Raw genomic sequence first — 18,212 nt, forward strand, 5'->3', positions numbered from 1 at the left:
GGGTTGACATACTTTTTCTTGCTACTAAATATATAAAGATTACATATATTTTGCTAACGGGATTGAGTAGTAGAATATCAGCAATCACTGCAGCGGAAAGCCACTTAGTTTTTGAGATCACCCAGCTGTCATCGGTTCACCGCCTCCTATTCTGTAAGCAGAGTTGTGCACAGAGGCAACGGCCCTGCATGCTCTCATATTGCCCCACCCGGCTACTTTTTCAAACCACCCGGCTGGAAAAAATGTCTGGGGAGAACACTGAAATGTAACAAAATCTTGGAGAATGCTGATGTGACTACCTGAAAAGGGCTCAGAGTCTCTTTGCAATCCACTGACTACCAAGACCCATCACCTCTACTATATAGAAATATGGTCTACTATATGGTAAGCTTAAAAACAACATTTTTGGCCATTGCATTGTTTTGGTATGACTATCATGCATTTTAAAAATAGTATTAACTACAGCTGTATGTTGCAATAGATGCTTGGAGAAGTATACTACTCTAGGTTGGTTATGTATAGGCCTAATTTTATCAATAAAGGGGCACTATGGCGAAAAATTGTAAAATTTAAAATATGTGCAACAGACAAATAAGTACGTTTTTTCCAGAGTAAAATGAGCCATAAATGAATTACTTTTCTCCCATGTTGCTCCCACTTACAGTAGGTAGTAGAAATCTGACAGAAGTGACAGGTTTTGGACTAGTCCATCTCTTCATGAGGGATTCTCAAAGATTTATTTTCAAAAGCACTTAGTGAATGGCAGTTGCTCTGTCCAACTGCCAAAAAAACTGTAGCGAGCAGGGAAGCTGGCCAGCATCATTGTTTAAAGTGAATGGGAACCAGTTTTTTCTTTTTCTTTTTTTAGGTCAGATACTCACCTAAGGAGAGGGAGGCTCTGGGTCCCATAGAGTGTCCCCTCTCCTCTCCCCGCTGTTGTCCTGGCTCCCCCGTAGAGGTATTAGACCATTTTGGTCAAATACCGCTGTCTCCCGGTCGAAGGGAGGCTTCGGAAATGCTTCGTGAGCCCGAGCGCTCCCAAGGACGGGCCGCTCTCGGCTCCCGAAGTCCCTTCGGCGGGGGATGAGAATGGGGGAGCCAGCGCAGCACGGAGGGCACCGGGAGAGGAGAGGGAAGGCTTATTAGGACCGAGCCTTCCCTCTCCTTAGGTGAGTATCTGACTTTTTTATTTACATCGGGATTCCCATTAGCTTTATATCCTTTTTAGGGAATATCTTTATAAATAGTCTTGCTCGCTCTCTCTCTCTCATATGAAGTGATGGACTAGTCCAAAACCAGTCGCTTCTATCAGATTTCTACTACCTACTGTAAGTGACAGCTTCATAGGAGAAAAGTAATTTATGGCTCATTTTACACTAAAAAAAGTATTTCTTATTTGTCTATGTTTGCAGTTGGCACACATTTAAAATTTTACAATTTTTCACCATAGTGCCCATTTAACACTAGCTAGTTGAGAAGTTGGAGGACAGCTAACTTCCCGCTGAATCTTACCTGGAAATACTTGGTTTTCAACATGCCAATGCAGCAGCAGGGAAAGTGACACATGGGGCCATATGCAATTAACTTTTTCTCCTGAATTTTCTCCTAGGTGATATTTTTAAACTGGTCAATAAAATGCCTTTTAAGCCACCAGCAAGCAAGAAAATACTAAAAGTAATTTTGATATTACTCTTTCACCTACATTTTGGTATTTTTCAGTTACTAAATGCAGAAAATCTATTTTAAAAATACATTGAAAAATTATCTCCTAGGAGAAAACTCAGATAAAAAAAAGTGAATTGCATATGGCTCATGGTGTGTACATATGTGCCAGATCTCTCTAGTCTGCACTACCATTGTAGCCAATATACTCTAGAAGTTGGCGTTCTCCCTGAAATTGGTGCTCAGTTGACATAAAAAGGTTGATTTGGTCAGTCCAAGGATCCTGTTCTTGGAATCACGTCTGTGGTGAACTGATCAGAAAGGTATTTGGATTTTGTGCTGGCAAAGACTGCTGTTTATTTCTGTTTGGTTTGGGACAAATGTTAGGTTTGAACCTATTAGAAAGGATTATCAGGTTTGTGTTGGTTACCTATCTAGTGCCAAGGCTTTTGCTTATGTTTTATTTCCTGTATAATTGTGTAAACTGCCTAGAAAGCATAAAATGATTTGCTGTTGGTGAAACTCTCATCCAGTAGGTGAGTTAGCACAAAACAATCAATTGCCGTGAAAACAATAAGTGTTATTACCTACCTCAAACTCCTTTATAAAGTATCGCGTTTCTCCATGAATTACTGGACGGTGATCCAGCAGTCTAGAATGTATTTCCCCAACATCTGTAAAACAATTGTATAAAATAAAAAAATAAATTGATGCAAAATATGGGCAAAACGAATTCAGTTTGAAATAAAAAAAACAAAAACAAACAAAACTAGCAAACAGGTGCTGGCCAAAGCTGCAAATGGCAAATAATAGATCCGTGTATAGATATGGAGGCTAGAGGTAATGAGGAGACCAGAGCAATTCTGAACTGAGGCAGCTGCCTTTTAAGATGTGGAAGGGAACATCTGTGCAGTAGTTACCTTCATATGCAGTGGCTTTGTTCTGTGGTGAGTAAATTCTACCAGAAAATATGTGCTGCTTTTGTAGATTAGAAAAGGGATCTCAATGAACACGATATATGTGCAAAACTGTTTTGGTGTAAACGTTTAGTGTGGTGCAGCACCTGAAGTGTGTTTAGAAAAAAAAAGACACTAATTACTTACGGTAACGTCTTTTCCAGTAGTCCGAAGGACAGCACCCCTGAGACCTGTCTCCCTCCCCACAATTGATGGACAGGAACTAGATTAGCATAAAAGATTTGCATCAATTAGGCAGACATAAGCAGGGTGAAACCAGACCTCGTCAGTAATAAAAAAGACAACACCATTATGTAATGCTTCCAAAAAATATGTTTTAATAGAATAAAGGGTGGGTCGCAAGGGTGCTGTCCTTCGGACTACTGGAAAAGACGTTACCGTAAGTAATTAGTGTCTTTCCAGGAACGTCCTTGGACAGCACCCCTGAGACGATAGACAAGACCATATAATTTAGGGGGGGACAACTGCTTGTAACACTTTTCTACCAAATGTCAAGTCTGAGCTTGCTAAGACATCTAGTCTATAGTGTTTTACGAATGTATTTTGACTAGACCAGGTAGCCGCTCTACAGATCTGCTCAATCGTGGCTCCTGCCTTCTCTGCCCAAGATGCTGATACTGCTCTTGTAGAATGTGCCTTCACAGATGAGGATAGGATCTTCCCCTGGCGAGAATAGGCTAAAGCAATAGTTTGTCTTATCCATCTGGCGATCGAGCTCTTTGAAGCCTGTTTTCCTCTGAATTTTCCTCCAAATAAAACAAACAGAGCATCTGACTTTCTCCATAAACTGGATCTTTCAATGTATGTTAATACAGTTCTTCTCACATCGAGGCAATGAAGTCTCTGTTCCTTGCTGTTTGAAGGATTATTACAAAATGAGGGCAGAAATATTTCTTGAGATCTATGAAATCTTGAGACTACCTTAGGCAGAAAAGAGGTGTCGAGACGCAGAGTTATTCTGTCTCCTGAAATTACACAATACGGTTCCTTCACTGAAAGGGCCTGAAGTTCACAAATTCTCCTGGCGGAAGTGATTGCTATTAGGAAGGTTGTTTTAAGGGTTAATATCTTGTCCGAGACCTCCTCCAGAGGTTCGAAGGGGGCTTCACACAAGGCCTGAAGTACTGTGTTGAGGTCCCAAGATGGCATCTTACATTGAACAAACGGTCTAAGACGTTTTAGAGCTCTGAAAAAACGGACAAAGTATTCTTCCTCTGCTAGTCTCCTTTCCAGAAACACACTAAGGGCGGATGTGTGAACCTTCAAAGTGCTTGTGCTGAGCCCCATTTCATAACCATCTTGCAGGAACTCGAGAACCGAAAGGGAAGAACTCACTTCTCTTGAATTCTGAAAACACCATTCATTGTACACATTCCAGACCTTTCCATAGATTTGCCTTGTGACTTTTTTCCTACTTTGCAATAAAGTCTCTGAAAGCTTGTTTGAACCTCTGTTCTTTAATAACCTCCATTCAGGCTCCATGCGGAAAGATGAAGCATCTGCAGATTGGGATGAAATGCTGGACCCTGAAGAAGAAGGTCTGGCCGCATCTGAAGACGAATTGGATCTGCTGTAGCTAAGCTCCTTAGAAGAGTAAACCAGGGTCTCTTTGGCCAGTATGGTACTATTACTTTTGCTTGATCCTGGCATATCCTGCTGAGAACCCGAGGTATTAGACATAGAGGAGGGAAAACATACATTAGTCCTGGACTCCATTTTATTGAGAATGCGTCTACCGCCAAGGGCTTGTCCTGTGGACACAGGGAGCAGAACATCGGGCACTTCTTGTTGTTCCTTCGTGCAAAGAGATCCAGGACTGGATGACCCCATTGCTCTGTGATCTCCTGAAATACCTCCTCGTTTAGAGACCATTCGTCCTGGTGAAGAGGGGATCGACTCAGGAAGTCTGCCAGCTGATTTAATGTTCCCTTCAGATGTAGAGCTTTCAGGGACTTCAAGTTCATCTCGGACCATCTCAAAATCTGATCTGCTTGTAAGTAAAGGGATCGGCTCCTTGTTCCCCCTTGCCTGTTTAGATATGCCACAACTGTGTTGTTGTCTGTTCGAATCGTGACATGAGTCTGTCTTATCTGGTCCTGGAAGTGTTGCAAAGCCTCCCATACTGCCTGAAGTTCTCTGTTGTTTGATGATCGTAAGTGTACTGACCAAGTTCCCTGAGCTGGGGATGTGCCTAGATGGGCTCCCCATCCCCAGGCGCTCGCGTCTGTCGTTATAACAGTCTCTGAGGGAAAGTTCCACAGATTTCCTTTCGAGAGATGAGGAGGCCTCAACCACCAATCCAGCGATCTCTTGACTCTCTGAGGAATGATGACAGACTTGTCTAAAGATTCCTTCTTCCGATTCCAACTCCTTAAAATCCAATGTTGAAGAGTCCTGGCGTGCAGCTGTCCCCACTGAACCGCGGGAAGTGAAGAGGTTAGTAATCCCAGCAGTGTCATAGCTTTCCTTAGTGTGACTGATTTCATTTCCTGGAAAGAAAGAACACATCTTAGAATGGCAGATATTTTTCTCTCGGGCAGAATCACCAGGTTAGCAAGAGAAGATATAGTGAAACCCAAATATTCCATAGATTGACAGGGAGTAAGAGAGGACTTTTCCCAATTAATCAACCATCCCAAGGATTGAAGAAAGTCTAAGCAGACATTCACTTGAGCATGCACAGACTCAAAGGATGGACCCCAGATCAAAAGATCATCTAGATAGGCGATAATGTGAATAGATTGTAGTCTAAGAACCGCCAAGATCTCACATAGTACTTTAGTAAATAGCCATGGTGCAGAGGATAGACCAAAGGGGAGGGCAAGAAACTGATAGTGTCTTACCTCTCCTTGTAGCATCAGGGCAAACCGCAGATACCTCTGAGATTCCAGATGAATTGGTATGTGCAGGTATGCATCCTTGAGGTCTAGAGAAGACATGTAACATTGATGTTGAAGCAGATTTATTACGCTGCGAACATTGTCCATTCTGAACTTCCGATATCTTATTGACATGTTTAATCTCTTTAAGTTCAGGATGAATCTGTATTGACCCTGGGTTTTTTTTACAAGGAACACTGGTGAGTAAAAACCCTGATACTGCTGGCACTTTGGGACTAATCTGATTACTTTCTTTTCTAACAGTGAGGACACCTCTGTCTTTAAAGCTAGATCTTTGATTGGATCCTTTGGAGATGGTGTTAGGAAGAACTGACTTGGAGGGTGGTCTGAGAACTCGATCTTGTACCCTTCCAGAATTATGTTTAGTAGCCACTTGTTTTGAGAAATGGATTCCCATTTTTCGTAGAAGAGCGCAATTCTGCCCCCCACTGGAAGCCTGGCGTCATTGTCTAGGGGGCTGTGAGGTTGGATTAGAGGAGAAATTGGAGGAAAAATTGGGCTTAGAACGCTGTGTTTTATTTGGGACCCAACGTCTCTTATTGGGGGGCCTGCTGTCAGTCTCTTTCTTTTGGTCTCGAAAGGACCCCTTTCTTTGAAAATTCCTCCTCTTAAATGGAAAGTTCTTTTTCCTATCAGCTGATCTCTCTAGGATATCATCTAATTTGGATCCGAACAGGAACTCACCCTCACAAGGGATCCCACATAATTTTGATTTAGAAGACGTGTCACCTTGCCAGGTCTTTACCCAAATGCCTCTCCTTGATGTATTCACCAGGGCTGAAGTTCGAGCTGTTAGTCGTACTGTGTCGTCTGCTGCATCTGAAAGATAATTAGCTCCATGCAACAAATTATCAAAATCTTTAAGTATCTCTTCCCTGGGTACTCCTGAAGCAATGCGGGATTGTGTATTCAATAACCAGACCTTCAGAGACCTAGCTGCTGCTGTGGATGCTACTGCTGGTTTTAAAGTTAGAGTAGACGACTCCCATGCTCTCCTTAAAATGTTGTCCATTTTCTTGTCTATGGGATCCCTGAGGTTACCAAAATCTTCAAACTGAAGGTCTGACCTCCTAGACAGTTTGGATAATGAGGGATCAAGTTTTGGGGCTGTACCCCAGAACTTCTGATCTTCTGGATTAAATGGATACTTTTTAGATAGGGATTTTGGCCAGAAGGCTCTTCTCTCAGGATTATCCCACTCTCGTTTAACAATATTCTTTAGGGCACCGTGAACAGGTATATAAACAGTCTCAGGGTCAGATAGACCTACATACATCTGATCTAATGGAGTAAGAGTCTTTTCGTCAGGTTTTATCCCCATAGTATCATGCATTGCTTTCAGAAAAATTTTCATAGAGTCTGGGGGAAAAGCAAACCTATGCAATTTATCCTCTGTATGTTCATCTTCAGAACCGATCTCCTCTAACGAGGAGATGGCTACCTCACCCTCAGATAAATCTGACTCAGCCGAGTCCTCTCCTCTCCTTTTATGAGTAGGGACTGATTCTGCAGGTTCTTGTTCAAGCGTAGAAGGAACTACCCGAACAGGGGCTGCCTCAGAGGCAGTAGAGGCTGAGGGCTGGGATGCAGGATTAACATCTGATGGAATATTAGATGGAATGTTAGCTTCCTTGATCACTTGGATCGCAGTTGCCATTTCAGACTTCATCCAACCCATAAGGTCTTTGAAGATTACAGGGGATTCCTTCTTAACAATTTTATCAGTACAATTACGGCAAAGAGGCCTTGAGGATGATGATGATGATGATATTCTCTCTGAACATATAGCACACTTCTTATAATCCGATTTCTGTGTAGACTTTCCCTTGTCACTCTTTTCTCCCTTATCAGGTAAATCGGGCTTGTCTTTAACTGATTTAGGCACAGTGGGCTACAAGAGAACAGATGGGAAAGTATAATCAGAATATGCCCCTTTAAGCGTATTATAGCAAACAACTGTTAGGATTCATATCAATGTCCTACCAGAGAGGCATCGGAACCAGGCTCCACAGATCTAGTAGACCCAAGTCCTGCGGCAGCGTCCATGATCGAAGTAATAATGCAGAGACCATGTGCTTAGTTTAAATAGGCCGCCCAAGAAATACCGCCCCTCTACCTGTGGTGTCTCTAAAAGATTTCCCACAGAAACAGTGTCAGATGACACATAGTCCCCCTCGCTCATACCTCTTCCGCCGCCCGGAACCATCCGTCTCCGCATCCCTCGATCCGTAGCAGCCACGCCGACTCAGAGGGTGGGGACCGCAAATGCAGCAGCCGCATCAGCAGCCGCATGACTCCGGGCGGCGAATCAGGAAGTACTTCCGGGGTCGAGGTGGCGTCAGTCTGCCCGCGTGATCACATGATCCGCAATCCGGAAGTGGGCTATGAACGCGTCCGGCATGTAGTCCTTCTGATACGGAGAAGCCAGTAGGTGCAGCACGGAACCTGGGCCAGTACACTAACCGGCCTACAACCAGGAAATCCCGCTACACAGCTCCTGTCCCACGGACATGGTTGGCTCCAGCTTCTCATCCAGCTCCTGGTGGTGGACAGAAAACAACTGACGAGGTCTGGTTTCACCCTGCTTATATGTCTGCCTAATTGATGCAAATCTTTTATGCTAATCTAGTTCCTGTCCATCAATTGTGGGGAGGGAGACAGGTCTCAGGGGTGCTGTCCAAGGACGTTCCTGGAAAAATTATATAATATATATATATATATATATATCACACCACTCACACCTCCAAATTGTATACAATGAACAGAGGCGCCAAAAGTATAAGATTAGATTAAATGAGCTTAAAAACCAACTTAAATGGCAAAATTGAAGGAGGAAGTGGTGGTCTTACCTCCCTCAAGCAGACACGACAACGACTGCGATTCAGACAGTCAAACACATTTATTAGGAACTCCAAAAAGAAATGCAACGCGTTTCGCAGGTTCAACCCCGCTTCATCAGGCAATATAGGGAGGAGTATCAAACAATCTGCACATGGATTCAAATTAAGCACCTCTCTTAATTTGAATCCATGTGCAGATTGTTTGATACTCCTCCCTATATTGCCTGATGAAGCGGGGTTGAACCTGCGAAACGCGTTGCATTTCTTTTTGGAGTTCCTAATAAATGTGTTTGACTGTCTGAATCGCAGTCGTTGTCGTGTCTGCTTGAGGGAGGTAAGACCACCACTTCCTCCTTCAATTTTGCCATTTAAGTTGGTTTTTAAGCTCATTTAATCTAATCTTATACTTTTGGCGCCTCTGTTCATTGTATACAATTTTGAGTCCACCCTTGGTGGAGGGTTGCTACCCTTTCTTCCTGTCTACAGAGAGCGACTTCTTAATCCTGAGTGGGGTCAGGACAATCTCCCCACCTGCCTTTACAGTGGTTGCCTGCTGGTGACCCTGACTTGTGAGTATTTAGCAATACAAACTTATTGCCACCTTGTCCAGTACAAATTACACTATTGGGGCTCTTGGTGTTCCCTGTTTTTATCTCTTTGCAAGTTCACTCACACCTCCAGTTCTGGTCACAGTAGCACAGAGATGATTATGATTATTGTTATTGATTTACAGCATACGGTGGTATCTTCCGTGGTGCTGTACAGACTAGGAGTTAGAACGATCACCTGTCTGGAGGGAAGATGTCAGCAAGGTGAGTATTTAACACCACGACCCTCCGCCCTCTTCCTTGATCATTTACACAGAACCTGTCATTTTGACCTTGAGTACTCTTTAACCAGTTAATGGCTTCCAGACTTTTTACGTCCTGTTTGAGCCTGTTAACGGCAACAGGACGTTTTAATAAGTCGCTCGTTCCCACCGCCGATTTGCATGTTTGCGTGCAAATCCCGTCGCCGTTTCCGTCTGGATTCCGTGTTCAGCGATTGGGGAAGAGGATCGAGTGTCACAGTGTAGTTATAAAAAACAAAAAGTGAACACTTCCTACCAAACGGGAAAGTGTTTGGCGCCTACTTGTGGCTAAAAAGTATAATTACACATACAGGCACATACATACATAATATTATTAACTTACACTTCCAAACCCCCCCCCCATAAAAAAAAAAAAATTGTAAAAAAAAAAAAAAATCAGTTTAAGGGAAAAAAAAATACATAAATAGTTGCCTTAGGGACTTTTTTAATCTATATTTTATGAGGGAAAATTACTTTTACTTTACTACATAGGGGCTTGTCATTATGGACCGAACAAGAAAAAAAAAAAATTAAACACAAACAGAAAAACACCTATATTTCCAAATAATATATTGTCGCCATACATTGTGATAGGGACATAATTTAAAGAGAATCTGTATTGTTAAAATCGCACAAAAGTAAACATACCAGTGCGTTAGGGGACATCTATTACCCTCTGTCACAATTTCGCCGCTCCTCGCCGCATTAAAAGTGGTTAAAAACAGTTTTAAAAAGTTTGTTTATAAACAAACAAAATGGCCACCAAAACAGGAAGTAGGTTGATGTACAGTATGTCCACACATAGAAAATACATTCATACACAAGCAGGCTGTATACACCCTTCCTTTTGAATCTCAAGAGATCATTTGTGTGTTTCTTTCCCCCTGCAGCTATCTTCCACTGAAGTGTCAGGCTGTTTCTTCCTGCAGAGTGCAGACAGCTCTGCCTGTATGTAATTCCTCAGTATGTGAAAGCCCAGCCAGCTCAGAGGAGGATTTATCCAGCTTGTAAAAGATAAGAGAGAAGAGAGAAGCTTCCCTAATCTAAATAATACACAGGCAGTGTGCAGAGAGGGGCCTGGAGGGGGGAGATGCATCACAGAACCACAACACTGAAGATTTGGCAGCCTTCCAGACACAGGCTGACAAGTCTGACAAGAGAGAGATAAGTTGATTTATTACAGAGATGGTGATAGTAGAACGTGCTGCAATAAGCCAGAACACATTAGAATAGCTTTTGGAACTTGTAGGATGATAAAAAACAGGATGCAATTTTTGTTACGGAGTCTCTTTAAACAGTTTAATAATCAGGACAACTGGGCAAATAAAATGTGTCAGTTTTATGCACAGGAGAACATTTAATTTTAAAACTATAATGGCTGAAACTGAGAAATAATTAATTTTTTACATTTTCTTATTTTTCCTGTTAAAACGCATTTAGAATAATAAAAAAAAAAAAAAAAAAAAAAAAAAAATCTTAGCGAAATGTACTACCCACAGAAAGCCTAATTGGTGGTGAAAAAAATGAGGTATAGATCATTTTGTTGTGATAACTTTAAGTAGTAATAAAGTTATTAGGGAATAAAAGGAAGGAGCACTGACAGGTGAAAATTGCTGTGGTCTGTTAGGACAAAAACCCTTGGGGGTGAACTGGTTAACGCTAAAAAAATGAATCAATTCAGTGGGGCGCAAGCAGATGGTTAAACTGATCCTATGTTAAGCAAAGGATCCAGTCACACTTTCCACAAAGATGCAGAACAGGAGGGGGATCACAGTGCACATTCCTGACAGGCATGATTTTTCCAGAGACCTCAGGCACTGCAGATGCTCGTGGAATCCATGCAAGACTATTAGGCCTGGTGCACACCAGAGGAGTTTTTCTGAGCGTTTTGAGTTTTTAAATCTGCTGCTAATGTTATCCTATGTGTCTGTGCACACTGGAGCAATGAGGTTTTGTAAAAAACCCCATAGCATTACATTGGGAAGAGCTTTTAGAGGTTTCAAAAGCTCTTCACAATGTAATGCTATGGGTTTTTTTTACAAAACCGCATTGCTCCAGTGTGCACAGACACATAGGATAACATTAGCAGCAGATTTAAAAACTCAAGACGCTCAGAAAAACTCCTCTGGTGTGCACCAGGCCCTAGAAGGGACATTGTTCGTTCTCACTAGGCCGTTTGCTGTTTCCTTCCTCTGTTCCAGATCTACTCATATGTATTCTGTGTCTTCCGCCACCATTTTGGTCTTTCCTCACTGCTGGGCTCGAGGACAAGCACAATATAAAGCTCAGTGCTCTGGCAGAAGCATACAGCTCCCATTGGATTGCAATGGGAAGGGTTCTCATTGGTTCAAGGTGGACCAACAAAATTCCTCTCTGTTGCTAGGGAGGACTTTCATTGGTCTTTCACAATCTAATGGGAGCCCTATATTTCTGCTGGGGCTCTGCACTATATACCATGCTGGTCCCTCAGCCCAGCAGCAGTGAAGAGATTTGTTGGAATAGCCAGGAGGGTAGTGCATCAGCTTCCTACCCAGTATTCTTTGGTTGTTTCCCAAAAGCAGACTTTCGGTACTATTACACTGCTGTCGTTGTACCCTGCCTGTACTCCTACTCTGTTGTGCTCATCCTCTGCCTTTTGCTCCACACTGCTGTCATCATGTCCTGCCTGTATCCATGCACTGCTATTATTGAACTACATCTGTATCTCTTTAATGTCAACAATCCCTGCCTGTACCACTCCACTGCTGCCATCATATCCAGCCTGTACCACTCCACTGCTGCCATCATATCCAGCCTGTACCACTCCACTGCTGCCATCATATCCAGCCTGTACCACTCCACTGCTGCCATCATATCCAGCCTGTACCACTCCACTGCTGCCATCATATCCAGCCTGTACCACACCACTGCTGCCATCATATCCAGCCTGTACCACACCACTGCTGCCATCATATCCAGCCTGTACCACTCCACTGCTGCCATCATAGCCGTCTGTACCACTCCACTGCTGCCATCATAGCCGTCTGTACCACTCCACTGCTGCCATCATAGCCGTCTGTACCACTCCACTGCTGCCATCATACCCGTCTGTACCACTCCACTGCTGCCATCATACACGTCTGTACCACTCCACTGCTGCCATCATACACGTCTGTACCACTCCACTGCTGCCATAATACCCAGCCTGTACCACTCCACTGCTGCCATCATACCCAGCCTGTACCACTCCACTGCTGCCATCATACCCAGCCTGTACCACTCCACTGCTGCCATCATATCCAGCCTGTACCACTCCACTGCTGCCATCATATCCAGCCTGTACCACTCCACTGCTGCCATCATATCCAGCCTGTACCACTCCACTGCTGCCATCATATCCAGCCTGTACCACTCCACTGCTGCCATCATATCCAGCCTGTACCACACCACTGCTGCCATCATATCCAGCCTGTACCACTCCACTGCTGCCATCATAGCCGTCTGTACCACTCCACTGCTGCCATCATAGCCGTCTGTACCACTCCACTGCTGCCATCATACCCGTCTGTACCACTCCACTGCTGCCATCATACACGTCTGTACCACTCCACTGCTGCCATCATACACGTCTGTACCACTTCACTGCTGCCATCATACACGTCTGTACCACTCCACTGCTGCCATAATACCCAGCCTGTACCACTCCACTGCTGCCATCATACCCAGCCTGTACCACTCCACTGCTGCCATCATATCCAGCCTGTACCACTCCACTGCTGCCATCATATCCAGCCTGTACCACTCCACTGCTGCCATCATATCCAGCCTGTACCACTCCACTGCTGCCATCATATCCAGCCTGTACCACTCCACTGCTGCCATCATATCCAGCCTGTACCACTCCACTGCTGCCATCATATCCAGCCTGTACCACTCCACTGCTGCCATCATATCCAGCCTGTACCACTCCACTGCTGCCATCATATCCAGCCTGTACCACTCCACTGCTGCCATCATATCCAGCCTGTACCACTCCACTGCTGCCATCATATCCAGCCTGTACCACTCCACTGCTGCCATCATATCCAGCCTGTACCACTCCACTGCTGCCATCATACCCAGTCTGTACCACTCCACTGCTGCCATCATACCCAGCCTGTATCACTCCACTGCTGCCATCATACCCAGCCTGTATCACTCCACTGCTGCCATCATACCCAGCCTGTACCACTCCACTGCTGCCATCATACCCAGCCTGTACCACTCCACTGCTGCCATCATACCCAGCCTGTATCACTCCACTGTTGCCATCATACCCCAGCCTGTACCACTCCACTGCTACAATCATATCCAGCCTGTACCACTCCACTGCTGCCATCATACCCGTCTGTACCACTCCACTGCTGCCATCATACCCATTCTGTACCACTCCATTGCTGCCAACATTCCCAACTTATACTACTCCACTGCTTCCATCGTACCCAGTACCCCTACACTGCTGTCATACTCTCCACTACTGCCATCATACCAAGCTTGTTGTCCCCCTCCACTGCTGCCATCATACCCAGCCTGTACCCCTCCACTGCTGCCATCATTCACAACTTACACCACTCCGCTGCTTCCATCGTACCCAGTACCCCTCCACGGCTGTCCTCATACCCTTAATGATAAGCTGAGTTGCTGGCGCTACAGAGCTGCCGCTGTCCCGGGGCTTCGGGCTCTGTGTCTGCGGAGACGCTCCAGATGCTTTCGGAGGAGAGATGGTGCTGCTGCCGCTCATCTTCCTCTTGTAATCCAGCTTTCTGGTCTGCAGTCAGTCACCAGCCATGAGAGTACCCTGTATGTACAGGAGTAGGAGGCGTACACATCCGTACACAGTCACATGCTGCCCAACAGGCTATCCTGACTCGGCTCGGGATTGGATACAGCATCTATGCGTGATTGGTGACTCTGATCAGCTGGTTCTCCGCTGTCAGGAAGTGGTTTTCTCCACACGTTGCTTCTCGCTGTTTCACTGGCTGCCTGCCTTGCCTTCACTTCTTCGGTGGGATGGGTTGACACTGAGGAAACAAACAGGAGTAGTGTGGGGTATATTCCGTAAACATACAACTCCAATAACAGAAAAGGGTGCATACAACTCTTGGGCCAAGCTGCAGTCAAACAGCATCAGGGCTGGTTCTACCATAGGACCAAACCAGGCTATAGCTAAAGAACCCGAGCCCCTAATTAGTCAGGGATAGGTTAAAGTAACTTTAATGTCAGTATATTATTCAAATGTAATGCTCAGTTTTTACATGATGCAATTTCTTCTAGTTTCTTCATGTGTAAATTTGGATCCGAAATGAAAGCCTATTGAAATAAATAGGCTTTCAGAATTGCTTGCAGAAAAGAGAAAACCATGTCTGCAGCATTGGCTCAGCTGGGAATTTAGTTGCAAATCTGCCTAGAGTGTTTTGCCGGCGTTTTGCACTTTCAAGTGTGAATGGGTCCCACTAGCGTCACTAGGGGGGTGCGATCAGCACCCCTCTTGACACTATGACAGGGGTGACAGGCTTGCCAATGCCAACCTGTCTATTATGCCTCCTTACACTAAAGCTCAATGCCGGTGTAGTGAAAAATTTTGCTACCCATCATATTTTGCAACTTGCCATTAGTGTTGTCCGGATCATGAACGATGATTCGGATCTTTGATCCGAATCTATTTTATGAGTCGATCATCCGAATCATCAAAATGAGTGATTCGGATCGGAAAAGGGGCGGGGCCAGAAGCGACACGCCCCCTCTCAGCGGGCAGCGGGGTCCTGGAAGCAGAGCTGAGATGGATCGCTCTGTTGGATGGGAGGCAGCCTTGCAGGGACAGGTAGAGGGGACATGGGTGCCACTGCCAGATATGTGTAGAGCACACATACTGACTGCAATGTGCTGCTCATTATAGGCGGGCTGGCTGTTCCGTAGTTGTGCACAGTGATCACATTGGAAACTTTTGGCTCAGCACAGCTCAGTAACTTTGTAGGCACTGTGATTGCAGGCAGCGCAATATGATCCTTCCTCCTGCACTTGCTCTAAACAGCTGCACTTATCTTCTGGGAATGCTTTCCTTCACTGTGCGACATTTGCAGTCAAAGTACACAGATGAGCATATGGGTGAAATACATGTAAAGCATATGATTGCAGCATGTGGGTATTGTGTGCAAACATTTCTGCTCTCTGCTCGTCCCTCCTCCCTTCTCTGTCCACTCCCTGCCCTCTGTCCATCTTCTCCCCTTCTCTGTGTGTCCACCCCCCTCCCCTTCTCCTGTCCACAGCAGGGAAAGACCTGTCCTGCTAGTCATTTCACCCCGAATGCTTCGGTAGTAAAATGATCCGAGATTCGGATCGAAGATCCGGATCTTTTCAATGATCCGATTCGAATCATCCGGATCATTGAAAAGATCGAACTTCCCATCTCTACTTGCCATAGAGGACAGTGTATGACTGTGTAGGCGTGGCTCCTCTCTGTTAACACGCCTGTAATTTTTTGCAACCACAGATCCCATTGAGCTAGAAGGGGGATTGTTCCCTCCAGGGGGGTTGTTAGTTGAGCAAGAGGGGGGATTGTTCCCTTCAGGGGGGGGGGGGGGTTATTAGTTGAGCAAGAGGGGAGGGTTCTGTGTGAGAATAGGGTTTGGTTGGGTTGCATTTTCTGATACAGATAGGTTAAAGTCAATGGTTAGGTTGCACTTTCTGATAGCTATACCTATAAATAAATGTACCGGTTGCAAAATCTGATAAAGTTGCAAAAAATTTCACCACACCGCCTGCAATAACAAGAGCGCATCGCTCTAGTTAGTTACAGGCACTCGGGCAGAGGATCTGGCCACAGCAGAAGTAACATTTCCCTTCTCTTTCCCGCCCTCCAATCAGTAAAGCCCTTTACCACGCTGGTGCCTCTCTCCAACCAATGAAACAGAGGCAGCCAGCTGAGAGCCTGCCCACACCATCCCAGTCCAGAGCAAAGACCAGCAGCAGGAGAGTAGAGATGGGAAGTTCAGATCTTTTTAATGATCCGGATGATTCGAATCGGATCATTGAAAAGATCCGGATCTTTGATCCGAATCTCGGATCATTTTACTACCCAAGCATTCAGGGGTGAAATGAATAGCAGGACAGGTCTTTCCCTGCTGTGGACAGGAGAAGGGGAGGGGGTGGACACACAGAGAAGGGGAGAAGATGGACAGAGGGCAGGGAGTGGACAGAGAAGGCAGGAGGGACGAGCAGAGAGCAGAAATGTTTGCTTGCACACAATACCCACATGCTGCAATCATATGCTTTACATGTATTTCACCTACATGTTCATCTGTATACTTTGAAAGCAAACCTCGCACAGTGAAATAAAGCATTTCCCAAAGCATTCCCAGAAGTGAAGTGCAGCTGTTTAGAGCAATGCAGGAGGATCATACTGCGCAGCAATCACAGTGCCTGCAAAGTTACTGAGCTGTGCTGAGCTGAGCCAAAAGCTTCCCATGTGTTCACTGTGCACAACTACGGAACCCACAGCCTATAAAGAGCAGCACTTTATAGCCAGTATGTATGCTCTACACATATCTGGCAGTGGCACCGATGTCCCCTCTCCAGGGGGGGTAGCAATAGGGGGTGCAGAGGTAGCGACCGCATCGGGGCCCTTGGGCCAGAGGGGCCCCGAAGGGCCCTCCCTCAACTACAGTATTAGCTCTCTATTGGTCCTGTGCTCATAATAATCACTTCTATAGGTACTTTGAATAGTGGCAATCATTAACAAACTGTTCCCCATCCCCTTCTTGCACCTCTGACACTGTAGTTGCCAGGTTTTGGTGTGTCGTATCAATGGTTATGTATAGAGTGCTTGGGGGGCCCCATTGTAAAACTTGCATCGGGGCCCACAGCTCCTTAGCTACGCCACTGGCCCTCTCTCTCATCTACCTGTCTCCCTGCAAGGCTGCCTCCCATCCAACAGAGCGATCCATCTCAGCTCTGCTTCCAGGACCCCGCTGCCCGCTGAGAGGGGGCGTGTCGCTCCTGGCCCCGCCCCTTTTGCGATCCGAATCACTCATTTTGATGATTTGGATGATTCGACTCCCAAAATAGATTTGGATCAAAGATCCGAATCGTTCATGATCCGGACAACACTACAGAAGAGAGCAGCGTGTTTGTGACAGGCGGATCTTCCACACTCCACACAGATTCCTGTGTACTCTGTAGCCAGGTTCAAATGAAAGGTCCTGTCCTTTATTTGTGATCTTATCTTTATTATTCCATTCTCTGCACTTTCTGGCCGCTGTCTGCCTCCTCCCCCTCTTCCTTTCATTTACACTTTGCTTAGCACAGACACCTTCTCTTTCTCAATGGGACAGATTATTTTCATATCAACAGCAATTGATTCCATATTAGCTCATAGAACACGAATGATCTTTTATTTCATGTATTTGTCAGTGCAATACATTTACTCTCAAAGGGGGCCATACATCAGGCAACTTGGCGGCTGATAGACCATCCAATTACAATCGAAAGCCAATCAAAATCGTTGCCACCAAGAGCATGCCCGACCGACAATGCAACCAATTTTGGGCTGAAATTAGCTGCATTAGTCAGTCAGACATGCTGCAAGATGTAGGGTGAACTTGCATGATAGGGTGTGTGACGGTAACGGCGAGCGATATCGGGACAGGTGACGAAACCCCCAGCGCTGTTCCCGTAATGTGTGTGTGCATATAATGTGTAAATATGCTGCAATGTGCGTTTATACATTACCTGTCCTGTGTCGCGGTGGTTGTCTGTCTTCCGCCTCTCTTCAATTACCTGCATACATGCTGCTAGCGCATAGCATGCTGGCACGACGTCACACAAACACAACACCGGGAGCATGTATGCGGATAATTGAAGAGAAGCGGAAGATGGACGGCCACCGCGACACAGGACAGCAGGACAGGTAATGTATAAACACACATTACAGCACATTTTTACATTACACACACACACATACTTAAAC

General features: G+C 45.3%; 1 protein-coding gene across 2 annotated transcripts in view; it reads right to left on the bottom strand.

Annotated features, from left to right (window-relative positions):
- The window catches only part of LOC137518696 (biogenesis of lysosome-related organelles complex 1 subunit 5-like), a 102,504-nt gene extending 88,392 nt beyond the window's left edge, over nucleotides 1-14,112 (bottom strand). The window contains exons 1-2 of one of the 2 annotated variants that reach the window (XM_068236870.1): nucleotides 13,868-14,112; nucleotides 2,254-2,336 (exon numbers count right to left, since the gene is read on the bottom strand). In XM_068236870.1, coding sequence (XP_068092971.1) covers nucleotides 2,254-2,336; nucleotides 13,868-13,988 — 204 coding nt within the window. In that variant the 5' untranslated portion in view covers nucleotides 13,989-14,112. Of the gene's footprint in view, nucleotides 1-2,253; nucleotides 2,337-13,814 lie in introns of both variants that reach the window. The other variant, XM_068236871.1, reaches the window with a different exon arrangement.
- Nucleotides 14,113-18,212: the final 4,100 nt, after the last annotated feature.

The sequence above is a fragment of the Hyperolius riggenbachi genome, chromosome 5 (assembly GCF_040937935.1).
Source record: "Hyperolius riggenbachi isolate aHypRig1 chromosome 5, aHypRig1.pri, whole genome shotgun sequence".
In the NCBI taxonomy this organism is placed as follows: Eukaryota; Metazoa; Chordata; class Amphibia; order Anura; family Hyperoliidae; genus Hyperolius; species Hyperolius riggenbachi.